The 15,498-nt window shown below is 39.5% G+C and overlaps 2 protein-coding genes across 5 annotated transcripts; one reads left to right on the plus strand and one right to left on the minus strand.

Annotated features, from left to right (window-relative positions):
• Positions 1-1,387: 1,387 nt before the first annotated feature.
• ociad2 (OCIA domain containing 2) lies at positions 1,388-6,751 on the minus strand. Its single transcript, XM_023290647.3, is given in 7 exon segments — positions 1,388-1,480; positions 1,676-1,750; positions 2,177-2,315; positions 2,416-2,463; positions 2,558-2,611; positions 3,747-3,831; positions 3,909-6,751. Coding segments are annotated over 6 exon segments (480 nt in total). The 5' UTR covers positions 3,996-6,751; the 3' UTR covers positions 1,388-1,480; positions 1,676-1,683.
• dcun1d4 (DCN1, defective in cullin neddylation 1, domain containing 4 (S. cerevisiae)) lies at positions 6,609-15,298 on the plus strand. Of its 4 annotated transcripts, none has more exons than XM_035957432.2 (11): positions 6,609-6,677; positions 8,781-8,851; positions 8,959-8,998; positions 9,638-9,725; positions 9,898-9,986; positions 10,107-10,177; positions 11,429-11,520; positions 11,674-11,782; positions 12,693-12,797; positions 12,933-13,035; positions 13,134-15,298. In XM_035957432.2, exons 4-11 carry the CDS (start codon positions 9,655-9,657, stop codon positions 13,187-13,189), a joined length of 696 nt encoding a protein of 231 aa, XP_035813325.1. In that variant the 5' UTR covers positions 6,609-6,677; positions 8,781-8,851; positions 8,959-8,998; positions 9,638-9,654; the 3' UTR covers positions 13,190-15,298. The 4 variants fall into 4 exon arrangements, with proteins under 4 accessions (XP_035813325.1, XP_023146391.1, XP_023146394.1 ...); XM_023290623.3 differs by lacking the exon at positions 6,609-6,677 and adding an exon at positions 7,405-7,467; XM_023290626.3 differs by lacking the exon at positions 6,609-6,677 and adding an exon at positions 7,522-8,537.
• The last annotated feature ends 200 nt before the right edge of the window (positions 15,299-15,498 follow it).

Genomic DNA, 15,498 nt, shown 5'->3' on the forward strand with positions numbered 1-15,498 from the left:
GCCAGCTGATAGTTGCTCTGAAACTGTATTTAATTCTCAATGAAAATTCAACTCTCTCAGCTCATAAGCCAAAATACAGAGCTTGAGCCTTTTCAAACACCATTTGAAGTATATAAACACGAGAATGCGTCTCCTCGCCCTTTTGTTTCTGCCCATGCTTCTGTCCATATCTCTGAGACGAAACATGTTGGTCTATTCTCATATTAATAAAAGATTTGACATTTAAAATGAGAGTGCCATCCAAAACCAAGGACTTCTATTCATAAGAAGTGGGCAGTCATTGTTTTTTCCATCTCTGCTTGACTTCTGGTCTCGTCCTTGAAAAAAGCACCTGACTTTGTGTTTTCGTATTTTTATTCTTCCAGCACGGTTCGTTATATGGTATGTTCTGTATATGCTATGCTCAATGAACACTGGTACAGATCTACTGCACATAGGTTCACAATCAGTTTCTTACTGTAATTACACTCTCTTGGTCTTAAATAACATTTCTGACGCTGTCATGTTTTAGCCAGACCACAACACTGATATCACCAATGTATAAAATTGTATTAGTTTTGTTATAGACTGTGTCAGTTCCTGTGTTATTGGCAATTTCTGTTGCATTTAACTGCTGTACTATAATAGACAGAAGTGCACACAGTCCTAAATTTGTTCCAGATATTTAACAGAAAGTTAGTTTTATAGAAGTGATTTTTTCTTTACATCTGTTCAAACTTTAAATAATCCCACTTGCTGAATTTGTGAAAGGCAGCATCCTCTACCATACTGCAGCACTCAGGTTCACCTTGCTATTAGAAATAACTATACAATTCTCATGGAAAGAAAGTCAGAAGTCATGGCACAGATGTACAATCTAAGTAGTTTCTATGACCCTCAAATCTACTAGCTGGCAATTCAGTATTTATGCATGTAAATCTTTATTTAAAGGCGGTTTGGCTACTGTGTTGGACTCCTCACACAACTCAGCTTCAAAGTGCTTTTACTAGGACCAGAAAGCTAAGAACCTTCACTGTCTTGGCAACCTGTGTCCTTAACCCACACGTTAAGATTCATTTCAAAATAGACCTATGGCCTAATCTGTAATGAGCCATTAAAGTGGCACAAACAGTTATGATTATGTATCAGTCACACAGCTGAAACTCTGCTGTCATTGCTCTCGGTTGTGCAGCGAAAATGCTGCCATTGTACTCGTGATCTAGGTTATGACAGTAAATATTTTAAAAACCTGCACTTTAAATTGTTTGACATTTTAGGTGATATTTTTGTTCCTTGGTGTTGATAAAACAAAACAAAAAAAATTCTATCCTTCCTGTTCTATGATTTAAAGGACAATTCCTCCCCCTAGTGGAAATTTGGTGAACAGAAGAAAAAGACACCAGACAAATTACAGTATAGGCAGTATTTATAGCGAAGAAATAGACACTGTTAAACTGATAGATCCACGCTGGTGGCTGATCATTCAGTGTTTCCAACGAAGCTGAAAAATGAGAAATATTTCATGAACACTGCATTCAGGCTATTTTAACGTGAGTGTTAGTGTATAGCGACACTCATGAAAATACTGTAGCATTTCTTTACGTTTGCAAAAATTTGTTGCACTCTTTGGTATAAAATGGCATCAGAGTTGTGCACACTATGTTTTCATAGCATTGTCACTGTGTGATCTATTTACCTCTGCCTTTAAACTTGCTTTTCAGGTGATGCTTGATCTTTATTCTTACATTCTTCACACACATGGTGGCAGCCTCTGTAGAGATAGAATTATGGTAAGTGGCACACAAAGGTGAAAGAAATCAGATCATGCAAAGAGTGGGAAAAAGTGGTTGATAGAAAGAAGAACGACTTGTGGCATTATTGTAATGTTTGTGACCAGATGTCCTGCAGTACAAAGATATTTTCCTTCTTTGACTGGCTTGTAGTGCAACACTGGTGGTCAAGAAAAGTAAGTAACCCATAAATAGAGCAATCTTTTGGTCATTTAACATTTGTCTTTGCCATGTAAAAATAAAAAATAAGTTCTGCCAAAGTATGGCTTTATGTTAAGCTCTAAAGTCTCCTCCTGATTACCAAATCTGCCCTCAACAGAATCTGTGCACAGCAGCAATCAACATGATAAACAAATAAATAATACATTATTATTATGTAATGTAAGTATAATTTTGTGTTTTCCTACCTGCGTCCAGGACCAGAACGATCTCCCATAGTCCAGGGACCAAATCCTGGCCCATCCTGAATGCCAAGCTCCTTGAACTTGCTTCAGCAAGTTCCAACATATGATGCTTTCCCCACTGCATAACCAAAGATCCCCGCAGCTGAAGAAAAGAGTCTTATTCAGTGACTCATGAATTTCTCAGGTGGAAAATGCATAGATATAAGTAAAGACTGAAGTTCGTTACACTGTATGGTACAAACCTGCTAGTTTTGGAAATGGACCAAGTACCTTTGATGTCTTCCAAATACCTATATTGACAAAAAAAAAGCATAAATCAAATGTGATACCTACAGAAAAAACTGCAGCTGATGGAAGAATGAGTTTTAAATGTCAGTGCTTTACCTCTGTAGATGAGACCCCCAGTGACTGCCATGCTACCCAGGGAGAAGGGAAGAGCTAAACATAGAAATAAAACAGACTGGAGTTCTATCAAACCCATACAGTGAAAGACAGATGGAGACATACTTCAGTAAAATCTGAATAAAGTTAGATCCTCTGCACTACATTCTGTCAAAAGAGGAAAATATGAAATAGGGAAAAGAAAACTTACCATTCACTGTTCACTTTGAGTGCTAAAACTTTTAAGTCACTGCAAAATGAATGGTAAATGCACCAAGGTGTGCTGTGTATTCACTTCCTATAATGGATACTCTGAGTTTTGACTGAACTTTGACCTGTGAAAAAGTGACACTCGATTTGTCAGACGAATTCGAGGGAAAGGACGAACACAGGAAGCAATGATTGTTGCCGTTTCATGTTTACATAGCTGCCCGATGAGAGAACACGAGCAGCAGCTGCTGTATGGCTGGCAGTGAGTGGAAGCACCAAGCCGGGGGCTCAAGACAATCAAGTGTTGTCACATAAAACACATTTTTAGATTGCAGAATCTTAATTTCAGGTGATCAACCGAGCTTGGTACTACAGTTCATGCTCACAACCTATTTTCTGTCGTGCACGGCGTACACAGCAGCTTCTTTCACTTTGGCTGTAGTGACTTTATTCTGACAGCTGCATTAGAGCTGTGTGGGTGTGAATAACTGAAACATCCTTCAATCTCTTGTTAGTTTAGATACACTTGTTGGAGCAGGTTCTTTTTCTTTCAGTCTATAGGTTGGTTTATAGGTTTAATCTATAGGTTTGGGTCACCTCAGGATACTTGTAGCCAACCCAAACCTAAAACAAGGTCTATTCAGTCAGACCTGTCAAGTCAGAATGTTTCACTGATTCCCTACAAAATTAGAAGAAATAAGCATAAACAAGCATACGGCAAGCATGATGGAGATAGTAATGCAGTTGTTAAATGTCAGTAGTAACGACTGCGTTGTCCACATGTGGGAGTGTTTTGTGGATTCCACAGGGAAGAATGTAAACATAAGGAGCATTAGGTGAGCAGCAGATTGATTGATGAGCCCTGCTTCCCTGCTTCTACTACAGAAGACTTACACAACAAAAATATACCCAAGTCAGACTGACAGATTTGGTGGCCTCCCATGTTGCTATTAAATTAGTGACAAGTATATGGGTGTCCTACCTCTGTACCAGAAGCTTTCCTCTTGGCATTCTTTCCAAACCTTTCTCAAATCTTCTCTGTGAATGTGACGATCATCGAAGGAGCACTGTAAGTCACACAGGACAGGTTAGGAATCATATCGAGACCCACGCAGTTCAGTGCAAATCATGTGTTTCCTCTTACCTGCCGTCCCCCTCTCCCTGGAGCTGCAGCAGCAGTCGTCCCGTCTTCCACCTTCTCTGCTGTATGTCCACTTAGTTCAGAACTCATGATGCAGGTGATTACAATAGTCGCTAAGGGAGTTGTGCTGATACTTTCCCTCTCACAGAGCCTCACATTTAACTCGTTGTAACGGCTCCTCCCTGGACTAGGATTTTAACTCCACCCTCCTTTAAAAAGAACAACCTAAATGCCCTGTCCATTTAGAGCTGTTTCAATCAATAAATACAGGACCAGGCTAAAATCAACTCTTAAGGTATTGAATTGTGCAGAAAAAAATACATCTGGAAAATACATTTTAAAAAATAGTCGTCATTTTGGAGTATAGTGTTAAAGTTTAGGCTGACCATTATAACCTCTGAATTTGCACACTTTGGGCAGGGCTGAGCAAACAAAGTACTACCAAAGCTTAAACTTCATTCATATATGACTCATATACATGCAGATATAGGCTGGTTGCATTGTGTAATTAACATTAATGAACATAAAGTTTACCAAAGCTCCACAAAGTTATTTTACTCATCCAGAAATATTCTCTAATCTTACATGACTCAAACTTTGCTGTGAACATTTTAAGCAAAATATGAAAACATATTATAATCGCTGAATCTTTATAGCTTACTTTATTCGGTAGAGAAGACAGAGTACTATGCTACTTTATTAAAAGAACACTCCTTACAGCCACAGGTCAAGGGCTGCTCTTTCAGTAAAAGAACGCTCTTTTCTTTTACTAAAAGAACACTCCTTACAGCCAAAGGTCAATGACTAGTTCTCTCTATAGGTCACAGCTTCATGGTTATTGGAAGAAAAATGAAAGAGCGCTTTATTACCACTGATAAAAGTGTAGTGATATCAGGGCCGCAGCCTCCTTAATAACGGCACAGATTCAATGTCTTTACTCAGAGACATTTTAAGAGAACTACCAAGGTTTCATAAACAGTGTCTCATTTAAACTGCAGCAAGATGCATTAATGTGACAACTGATCTGTTAATTTCACTACTGAGTATGATCTGAATTACTCATATATACAAACTATTCTAACAGCACACATTCCAAGAATTCAGAAGTCAGCCTTTCTGAAATAGTGACACTGTTCAAGAGAAAAATACAGTTACTGTTTACATAGATTTGTGCAGAGCTTCTATTCAGATCAGAGACAATATTAAACCCACCTGTTTATTACTATATAGGCCTCCTTCTGTCATCAGTACACTGCAGTTTCAAGGTGGACATGCCTAGCCATGATGCTGACTGCTTATTTCACCTATGATATGTCCTCTAGCATACAAACAACACCATATGGACATGTTAATGAGGTAAAAATGTCATTGTAGGGACTAGGGAGTAAAGGTACAAACGTTACCTCTCGGTGGTTTTAATGCTGTGGCTGAGGGGTGTGTACAAAATAAAACATAACAAAACAAAAACATGTTTTTCATCCATTTTAAATTGTTAAAATAAAAATAATTCAAGTCAAATTATTTATACAGCACCTTTAAAACAAGATCTGCTGAGCCAAATATGGCTGGTGTAGTAAATTCACCTAAGGTGAGATCCTACAATACTACATATAATGCTAATGAACTTCACTAACTTAAGGGTTGAGGTTAAGAATCTACAATATTATGCAATCTAATACTTGACTAAATAAAATAACAACATAACCTACTGAGATGACAACTCATTTGTATATTGGGGAAAGTTTCATGGTGACTATTAGTTAAAATTTTTATCAGTAAATAGTGATTTCCAGTTAAAATATATGGAATTTACCAATGCATATCTTTGAATTTCATTCTCACAAAATTAGGTTTTTCTTCCTACTCTGAGGGAGAAGTCTTCACTTCAGTTGCACTCACATACTCCAAAATGTCTTAGCTGTTTTGAAGGTTTTTAATAATGGGTTTGTTCATATATTAGTCATAGCCTGATTTATGGAACATTTTGTTGATAAAAACTTGGCAGAAATATATAGTTTTCTGGCTGTTGATTGTATTTTCTAATTTACGGAGTATTGAATATAAAAAATCTACTCTCCTTAAAAACCTTTGACTCCAATATGTATTCACAAAACTGGGTTCATACTGTGCCCAGATTTCTGCTATTGAAATTAATGCAAATTCGTTATTTTTAAATATATGCAATACCTAATTTGCATATCAAGGTCAGTACCTTATAAAGTAATTAATTATGCAAACTGTCCTGACTCATTTGAATAATTGTCTTTACAATATCTTACATCATACAAATGAATCTGACATTAATGTTAGGGTTTAGAACTTACAATATTCATCACAGTAACAAATTAACAGACTAATTATAAAAGACCCTGCAAAACTATATACGGCAAAGTTAAGGTTTAAGTCATATTCTCATTGCCAAAGTCATTATATTTCATTAAATCATGCCTTGTATGTAAATTATTAACTACTGATTATAACTTAGATAAATGTAGTTAAATAATAGGGTGCAGTATTTACTTCTAAAGCAGCAAATTTAAACAGCAAATATCCAACGTCGAGTGAAGTACCTCAAAACTGCACTTGAGTAGAGTAGAGTAAATGCACTTATCTGCTGACCAGTACTGACATCACAAAAGCAAACAGTAGGTTTACTCCTGCAGGCACCAACAGGTACAGTGGAAATAGTGATACAGCTGGAAGTCAGGAGACAGACATGACTGTGTAGGAGCCATTGCAGTGGTGAACTCAGCAGGCAGCTCCAGCTTGAAGGTAAAATGAATTTACTATGAAATGTGGTATCTAGGAGGGGCGGTGGTGTTTTTACTAGTCTGGGTTAGCCTGTTACACTCAGCCACGTATCCAACACAGCTAACCGGTCCCATAAATCACCTCATTTTAGGAAAAAACAACAACTTTTGGGCCAACATTGTAGCTGCATTTGTATCAGCTCGATTTGCGTGATAACTAGCATTACCAGTCACCTGACAAACAGGGTTAACCGCTGCTAAACTTCAGCAGTAACTGAAGAATTAATCAGGACACAGCCTCTCTAAATATCTCGGACTTCTTCCGACCTCTACCGACTGGACAGAGGAGGTAAACACCCTCGGCTTCGGTAGGTGAAAGGAACCGTAACTCTCTCACCGCTAAACGCCCCGCCACCTACCTCCCGCAGCCTGCGTTAACATTAAACGCACCCGAACATCCATTACACTGGGCGGTTAACTTATAACTAAACCGACCAATCAGATTTCATCGTGGGCTGGTTTCAGGCTTGCACGAGGAAATTCCGGTGATTGACGTGCTGATAGCGCGGCCTGTTTGGGAACTCTGACCAATCATATTCGAGCAGGGGAAGAACCAATTTCCTTTTCCGCCTTCCCGTGACATGACATCTCAAATAGCCAATCGAAAGCAATAAAAGGCGGAGACAAACCGGAAGGAGATCCAATCATCTGCCGCGGGAGTGGTTTACGTTGACAAGGCCCGCCTATTGGCCGGTCTGCGGACTTCCCACAGACAGTTGTATGTTTCATAAAAATGCACTCTGATGCGGCAAGTAAGTAGTAACGTTAGAGGCTTTTCTGCATCAAATTCCGACCTTTCACAGATGCTATAATGTGTGTCGGAGAGAGGCTAAGAGATGCGTTCTGTTTCCACGTCTGCTTTTGCGCCGTGGTTCTGTGGGGTTTGATGGATTCCGTGCTTTTTGCTGGTCTCTTTGTATTTGGCAGTGCTGTCTTGGGCGACAACAAAGGAAGGATAGCTAGTGTAATTTTAGTTGTTTTGGACATGTAGGAGCTCACTGTTGACACGGCAGTTTTTCCGAAGTTAATATTTCGTGTTGGGTCTGCTGTGTTCGGTTAAATGCCGCCGACGTTACTTAAATTCAGATGGTTTTCGATGGTAATCCGGCGCGTTGGGGTCTTTATGTTCATCGGTACTGCTGAATTAGGGCGCGTTTCGGCTCAAACTTGGGATCAACGTGATTTCACTGTAAATCGGTCAATTTTCTGGTCAACTGCGGACTGTTACAGAGAATGAAAATTGTGACGCAGTTGTGTAAAACATCTTTCATTGCCTACTGCAGCAGTGCTGTCGGGTTTTGCGGCACCTACATGAGCTACTGCAAAACGTCTGCGCAACGCTTTTGCGCTAGCAGGCATGTAATGTTAATTTTTTTTGAAACAACGTAAAATGCATTCAATCAGTTGGGGTAAATGTTGGGGGGGTAGAGGGGTCTGAAAGAAATAGTTGTTCGTTAAGCGTATGGGAATTGTAGTTTAATATCCCACACTGAGCCGGGCTTTTAACGGCCTCGTTAGAGGAAATGGACTACAACGCCCATACGCCCAACTCTCTAGATACTTTGTAAACTCTGTGCAAGTTGCGCGTCTGCACTGCTATTTTAGGTATGCAGCTAATGCTATCTGCTCGGCTCCGTGTGTGTTGGTTTGCCTGGTTTTGGCCTCTAGAAATAAATTAAAAGCGTCGGTATTCGGTGACAGCTTCTGAACGGGAATGCAAAGAAGCCGTCTGGCAGCAAGGTAGCGCGCACGATCGAGTATTTTCGAGTTTCCACGTCTTTCGAGGAATGCAGTGAGCAATGAGTGTCGCTCCCTCATCTAAGTGAGATATTTTCTGAAACCATTGAACTAGAAATCGGGCCAAAGTAACGTGTGCTCTGTGGAGTAGCATGAATATTGACCACTGGATTTAAACCCGAGGTTCTTGTTGTTGGTGCCATGTCACCTTCTCGTACCCTTGTGCTCACACCAGGCATGATTAAGAGCAGAAGCTTGTGCATGATGCCTTAGTTAACATTATCTTTGATGTCATATTTTTATTTTTTTTACTTGTTTGTGGATGTAGATTTTCAACTGAATTCCCACTTGACTACACTGGCCAGCATCCATAAGATCCACCACACCTTGCACAGGCTGGTAAATACATATTAGCAGTGTGTGTGTTTTTGTGCTTTTTTCCCGTGTGTATGTGCGAGTGTGCACTGTACATCTGTGTGCTGCTCACAAGCATGTTGTTTTGACAGAACCTGACAGAAGACGTTGGACAGGACAGCCATCCCTCAGGTAACACTGCAGCAGGTCTTTTGTGTTTTTTAATAGTCGATACCGTCACCACTAGAGGGGATATTTCTGACCGATATAGCAGTTAGAGTCAAGATTCAATTGAATAATCACTGTGTAATAGTTATAAAGCATGTGATGGGCATGACCAAATACCACACCAGAAAGACGTGACTGTCACACAAGGAGGGCATTAAACTATTGACATGCAAGTTTAAACTCTGGGTCAAATATGTAAGGGCTAAATACTAAATATTGAGACTGGGCTTATGCCAGTCGAACCACACGGTGTATAAATGAACCACATAGTTCACATTGATCAACAGACGTGCGTAACTTAGCCCGCTTGAATTAAATCAACTTTAATTACTGCATTAGTTTTATGATTTAATAGCCACAACTATATCCTCAATTGTAGCCTTTGCGATTTGAGAACTGTATTGTCTCAAATTGCGATTTCAATTTGAAATAGATGAATTGTGCAGCCTTAGCCACTGCTGTCATTATCCAAACAGACATGCATTAACATACTTCCTTCTAAATTAGATTGCACTGTTTTGCTAGTAAACATTTTCATAATCTGTGTATTTATTTTTTTTGTAAGCAACCCACTTTCATTCTGTTTTGCACTTGTTTCACCAGCTTGCTGCTCCAGAGCCATGCCTCCTAGGAAAAAGAGGAGACCCTCTGCCGGAGATGACATGTCGGCCAAGAAAAGTCGCCAGGACAGGTGTGAGATCCCTATGTTAAAGATTCGATCTAATTTATGCTTGAGAACTTCATTATTGTGGTTTAATTTACACGACTGTGTGCGCAAAGATGCCAGTTTGCCATTTGGAAGCCTAACAGGAAAATCACATTAACTACTTTTGCAGTCACTAAAACTGTCTTTCCACTTGCAGTGTTTACAGAAAACATGACACGTCACAAATTCGCGAGGAGGAGACTTTTTCTAGTAAAAGATGCTTGGAGTGGTTCTATGAATATGCAGGTGAGCTGTCATCACGTATTCTTTTTTTTCACATTTCACCTCTGATCAGTGTTGCATTTCTTTAGCACCACATGTGAAATTGATGTCATATGCGACTTCACACTTGCCTGTCTAAAATAGGCTGTGACGATGTGGTGGGTCCGGAGGGCATGGAGAAGTTCTGTGAGGACATTGGAGTGGAGCCAGAGAACGTGAGCAAATTGTTTTCATATTTCAAGAAGTCTTGCGGTTTAATTCCATCTGTATGGGCTCGGTGTGCTCAGTTTTCACTGTTGCGTCACCGTAATGGTGTGATGACTCAGGATCAGCATTTACCATAGTTTTTGATGTTTATGAAAACGTATCTTTAGTCAGCATTATCCAGGGTTTGTTCTGGTTCAGACTGAGCCTTTGAGGAGGCAACCACACGACAGTAAGCACGGTCGATCCACAGAAAGTAAGCTGTTAGCCTGTGTTAGCTTCTTTGCCACAAATCTATGGATTTGAATGTTATATCTGAACATTTGATAAACAGAATCATTAATTACGCTTCCGACAAAATTAGTTTCAAAATGTGTGGGTGAGTTTGCTTTTCAACAGGTTAAAACCACCTCTTTTGAAAGGTGCAAAAACTTCCTCTATGCATGTAAAACCCTGTAATAAAAGAACAGTAAATTTAGAAAGGAACTTATTTTGCAGTTGTATTACTTTGACCTCAAGATGGCTGTTTATTTACAGTTGAACTCTGGTTCAGTGATTCTAGATGTCAGTTGTTTTCTGTCAGTGTCTGACATCTAGTGGACTCATCAGGTCACTTGATAGATTGATAATCTGGATTGACACATTTTCTAATTAAAGAGTCAATATTATGAAAGTTTACAGTTTTATTTTGGGGCTTCATGAGAATATGTTTGTTTCATTGCTCAAAACACACATTATTTTTCTCATACTGTACATTGTTGCAGCACTTTTCCTCATCCTCTATCTGAAAAGCTTCACTTTTAGCTTCTGTTTGTATAAGGACTCTTCGGGAAAGCCTAGTTTGCTCTGATTGGTCAGCAGGTCTGACGAAAGTGATGCAACACTGGTTACGTACAGTAATCCCAGATCTGAGTTTAGGTATGCAGCCCTCGCAAAAGCGGCTCCAGTAAGGAAATAATGGGGGACTGCTTTTACGCTGCTCAGTCTTTGTTTGTGGACTAAACTAGCCGCTAGGTAGGCGTTTTGCAGTTGTGTTACATGGTGACGTAAATGCGTAACTGAACTTTAAACGGGGCGTTTTAGGCAGTAAAGGAGCAGTGTTTTTTTGCAGAAGAGAATAACTCCCTTCAGCTTTGTAAGTTAGCAGACATTTTACGTGTTGAAAAAGGTGTATAAGACACGAAAGGGAAGGAAAAAAACCAAACACATTATTTATGCTCTTTAAGAAAATGTACACCATTCACGTTTTTGTTTGTGCCTAGGTGGTGATGCTGGTTCTTGCATGGAAGCTGGATGCCCAGAGTATGGGATATTTTACTCTTCAGGAGTGGCTGAGAGGCATGGGCTCACTGCAGTATGTCACTTACCTACTTTGTCTTCTTTTTTTGTTCCGATCGATTATTATCTTGCTCTGTTTTCTCTGTCTCGGGTCATGTTTTCTAACTGTGTCAGTATAGCACATTGTGAAATGCGGAGCATGTCTAAGTTACTTTTCTGCTCTTGTCAGGTGCGATTCCACAGAGAGGCTGAGGAACTCGCTCGACTACCTGAGATCTGTCCTAAATGACAGCACCAGTTTTAAACTCATTTATAGATATGCCTTTGATTTTGCTCGGGTGAGTCCTGCAATTGTCTTTTCTACAAGGAAGCGCACACACAGCATTGTGACATCAGTTTAAATTCATTTCAGCTAAATAAAGTAACTGAATGAAATAGTTCTTGCTAACCTTGATGCTTTGAGTATCATTTTCCAATCTGACTTGAAGTGAGACAGCTGGCGTCTGGCCTCTTCTTTTAACCCGGCTTAGGTTTGGTATTCACGATAAATCATGATTTAAGGCATGGAACTCTTTGTGATGCTGTGAATTAAAGCACATTCTCATAGTCATCACTATGTTGTACGTAGATACAGATTTTGCAGGGGATGCATCTCTTTAAATAATTGGAGCATGTGCATTTATACCCCGAAATAAAATATTAAAGAAGCTAAAATGTAACTAATGGACGATACCAGGCCACAGACAGGGGCGGGTTATTTTTCTCCAACAGTCTTTTTTTATCGTCAACAATTAATTATGAGCTCAAACAACCACAGTCTCTATTGTGGAAATTGTAATTAGATCCATATTCGTTTTATTATATTTTAAATTATTGCTTGGTGTCTGGATTTTGTGTTTTTTATTACGTCAATAAAGACATTTCCACCATAAACTGATTCAGAAAAGGCACAAATTGGTGTGTAAATATTCACCAGAGACCCAGGAATGACGTGTTTTACACGCAAAATTACCTGAACAACGACCCTGAGATCCTCCACTTAATGTGCCCCCCACAATATTAAAATTAAACCGACACCCACGGATGTTATGTTTTATTAACAGTAAAACCGGTGCCGCAATTCACCCTGTTTTGGAAACAGGCCTGGTGTTTGCTGATGATGATGTAACTCGGCTGCTTTGTTTAAACTGTGGTCAACATTTTGCATCGATTTCATAAAGTCTTGGGTGTTTTGATTTGATTGGACAGGAAAAGGATCAGAGGAGTTTGGACTTGAACACAGCCAAGTGTATGTTGGGGCTTCTTCTGGGAAAGACGTGGCCTCTGTTTCCTGTGTTTAATCAGTTTCTAGAGGTAAGAATTCAGCAACAGTTCAGCGTGTCACAGATGTCCTATACAATAGCTGTATAAAGACAATTAAAGCTCCAGTTTGAAGCTAGACGCATGTGGTGTAGAATTAATCTCAGGCATTCGTTTGGTATTCCTCAGCAATCCAAGTACAAAGTCATCAACAAAGACCAATGGTGCAATGTGTTAGAGTTCAGCAGGACAATCAACCTGGACCTCAGTAACTACGATGAGGACGGTGCCTGTGAGTTAATACATAATTACACATTTAAAGCATCAGGTGAGAGTTCCGCATGTACATTTATGAATCTGTTGTAATCTCTGTCTCATCTTTTTTATCAGGGCCAGTTTTGTTGGACGAGTTTGTAGAATGGTACAAGGAAAGACAGATGTCATAGCTGCAGAGCGGAATGGCAAATGGGGGAAAAAATACAACTGTGACAACAACGACTCTGAGAAATCAACAACCAACAAGTAAAACAATACAAAAAGCAGTGACAGTGGGTGCTTCCTGGGAAAGGAGGGGTTCAGGCTGCGGGTGGGCTTGGGTGGGGGCGCTGGGTTTTGCAGGCTGGGTGCAATGCTGCCCAGAGCGTGGAGGGGCTGTCATAGCAGAGTTATGTTCCCTACCGAAGTTGCATAGTGGGCAAGCTTGCAGCAATCCCCAGCGGCATTGCTCTCTCTCACTGTGACATGTCATATTGCTGTGTGTGTTAGGATAACATGGTATCATACATGGATGATGGAAGCAGAATGGTTTTGTGTGGGAGAGCCACTCCTCACCCCTTGTCTTCAGCACAGAGAAACCAACAGAAGTGACCATTCATGGATTGTGTCTGAGTCTTAAATGGGGTCACTTTGACCTGGGCACATTAAAGTATTATGTATCTGTGCAATGAACTTGAACTTGAGCTTTTCTGGACAGATGGCACTATTACATACTAACTATTGTTTGTCATATTTTGGTTTGATAGGATTACTTCAAGAAGCACACTGTGTCAAATGGTTGATTGCAGGATTCTGATGCCTGTGCTGTTTACTATTGATTTGTGCCAGTTATTTCTTTTCCCTCCAGTTTTTGTTCCTGATTGCTGTTTTGCTCTAGCTAGCGCTAACTGTTTGCAAACCCCCTGCAAAGGCTTCAGACCTCATAACACCAAACAAATCAGCGTTGCTGCTTACTAACTCTTATTACAGTACAGCGGTGAGCCACTAGTGCTCTGATCAGCATTTATTGGTCCGATGACCAATTAATGTATCTACGTTGTGTAGGTAAGAGTATTATTGTGCCTCAAAACATGGAAGTCACTTTGTGTGTCCCACACACATACCAACAAAACCCAAATGTATATACACGTGTGAGAATACATACAGAACACACGCACATGCACACACAGACACACTGAGTGGTCAGGGATTATTTCAGGATGAATTCAGACTGTTTGGGCTGTGTTATAAGTTGACATAGAGCTAGTTGGTGTCCATTTTGTCTTGATATGTGACATCTGTTTGTCTTCCTTAGTCCACTGATAGTTTCAGGTCTCTCTTACCAGTAGCATCTCTCCCAACACTGACAGTGTTAATATAACTGCAGTGGAAGACCAGTGACCCTCTCAGGACGAGGTCCGTTAGGCTTGAGTAGTGAGTTAGGTTTGCTGAAAGCATTGCTTCATACCACCCATAGGATGTAATCAAAACAGTGGACACTGACAGTTTGGAACTGTGTGATGATGCTATGCTGTTCTTTTCGCCTAGTATAATGTTCTTGTAACACATGTATAAATTTTTGTCTTTGGCTGTGATGTGATGCTGAATTGTCAGAAGATTTAATATTTGCATGCATGCTCCAACAAGAGCCTTTTGTGAATGGATGAGATTTTTTGAAAACATTTTTCAAACATGTTTTTGTTTTGTACAGGAATTTGTGCAAGTGTTTTGTGCTTAATTTGATAGACACAATCATGTTATTTTAATTCTGATAGAAAAACATGATTGTGTCTATTAAGACCTGGAACACACCTGTAACCTCACGGTGGAACAGGAGTTCCCTCCTGCATTTACCCCATCTCACACATCCTCACACATGCTGTAAAGCTCTGACAAGCTGCAGCCAGTGCGTGAGATCTCATTTTATTTATTGGAATTACATACAGTAACTTGTTTTGCAACTTTTGCACCACACTGTCATGATACGCACCAAATACACATCAAAATTGGTTATGAAGTCACAAGCTTTCATTGAAATCCACCGCAGCTGAAAACTATGAAAACCTCTACTGTCATCACAACACGTCAATCATCAGCAAACTCTAAGATTGAAGTAGTTGTTGGGTTGCTTACCAAATACTGTGTAGAGATCAATGTTTTAGTATTCTCCCATGACAATGCAGGAGGATGAACAGCCTTGTCCCAACTGTATATATGTATGTAAACTATGTAAGTGTCTATATGTCTGTTTTCACTATAACCTATGTCTATATACATAAATAAAAGGGTTTATTAACTTACTGGCTTATATTTCTACTTTTAAAAAAAAAAATCAATACCTTCACCACATTATATTGAATATTACATTATATTGTTGAGCAGCTTTTAGTTGTGTGTAATAATTTATAACCATTCAGTATTCTCACTATTTTTTTTTTTTTTTTTTTTTTACAGGAAAACATTTATAAATTTGATTTTTAAAAGTGATTTATAAAATAAG

Source organism: Amphiprion ocellaris, chromosome 2 (assembly GCF_022539595.1).
Source record: "Amphiprion ocellaris isolate individual 3 ecotype Okinawa chromosome 2, ASM2253959v1, whole genome shotgun sequence".
Classification (NCBI taxonomy): domain Eukaryota; kingdom Metazoa; phylum Chordata; class Actinopteri; family Pomacentridae; genus Amphiprion; species Amphiprion ocellaris.

Bases quoted from the DNA above. Each gene is read 5' to 3' on its own strand.
- dcun1d4 (XM_023290623.3), top strand. The intron at 8,999-9,637 runs GTAACACTGCAG...TTGTTTCACCAG, and splicing joins ACAGGACAGCCATCCCTCAG to CTTGCTGCTCCAGAGCCATG. The intron at 11,783-12,692 runs GTGAGTCCTGCA...TTGATTGGACAG, and splicing joins ATGCCTTTGATTTTGCTCGG to GAAAAGGATCAGAGGAGTTT.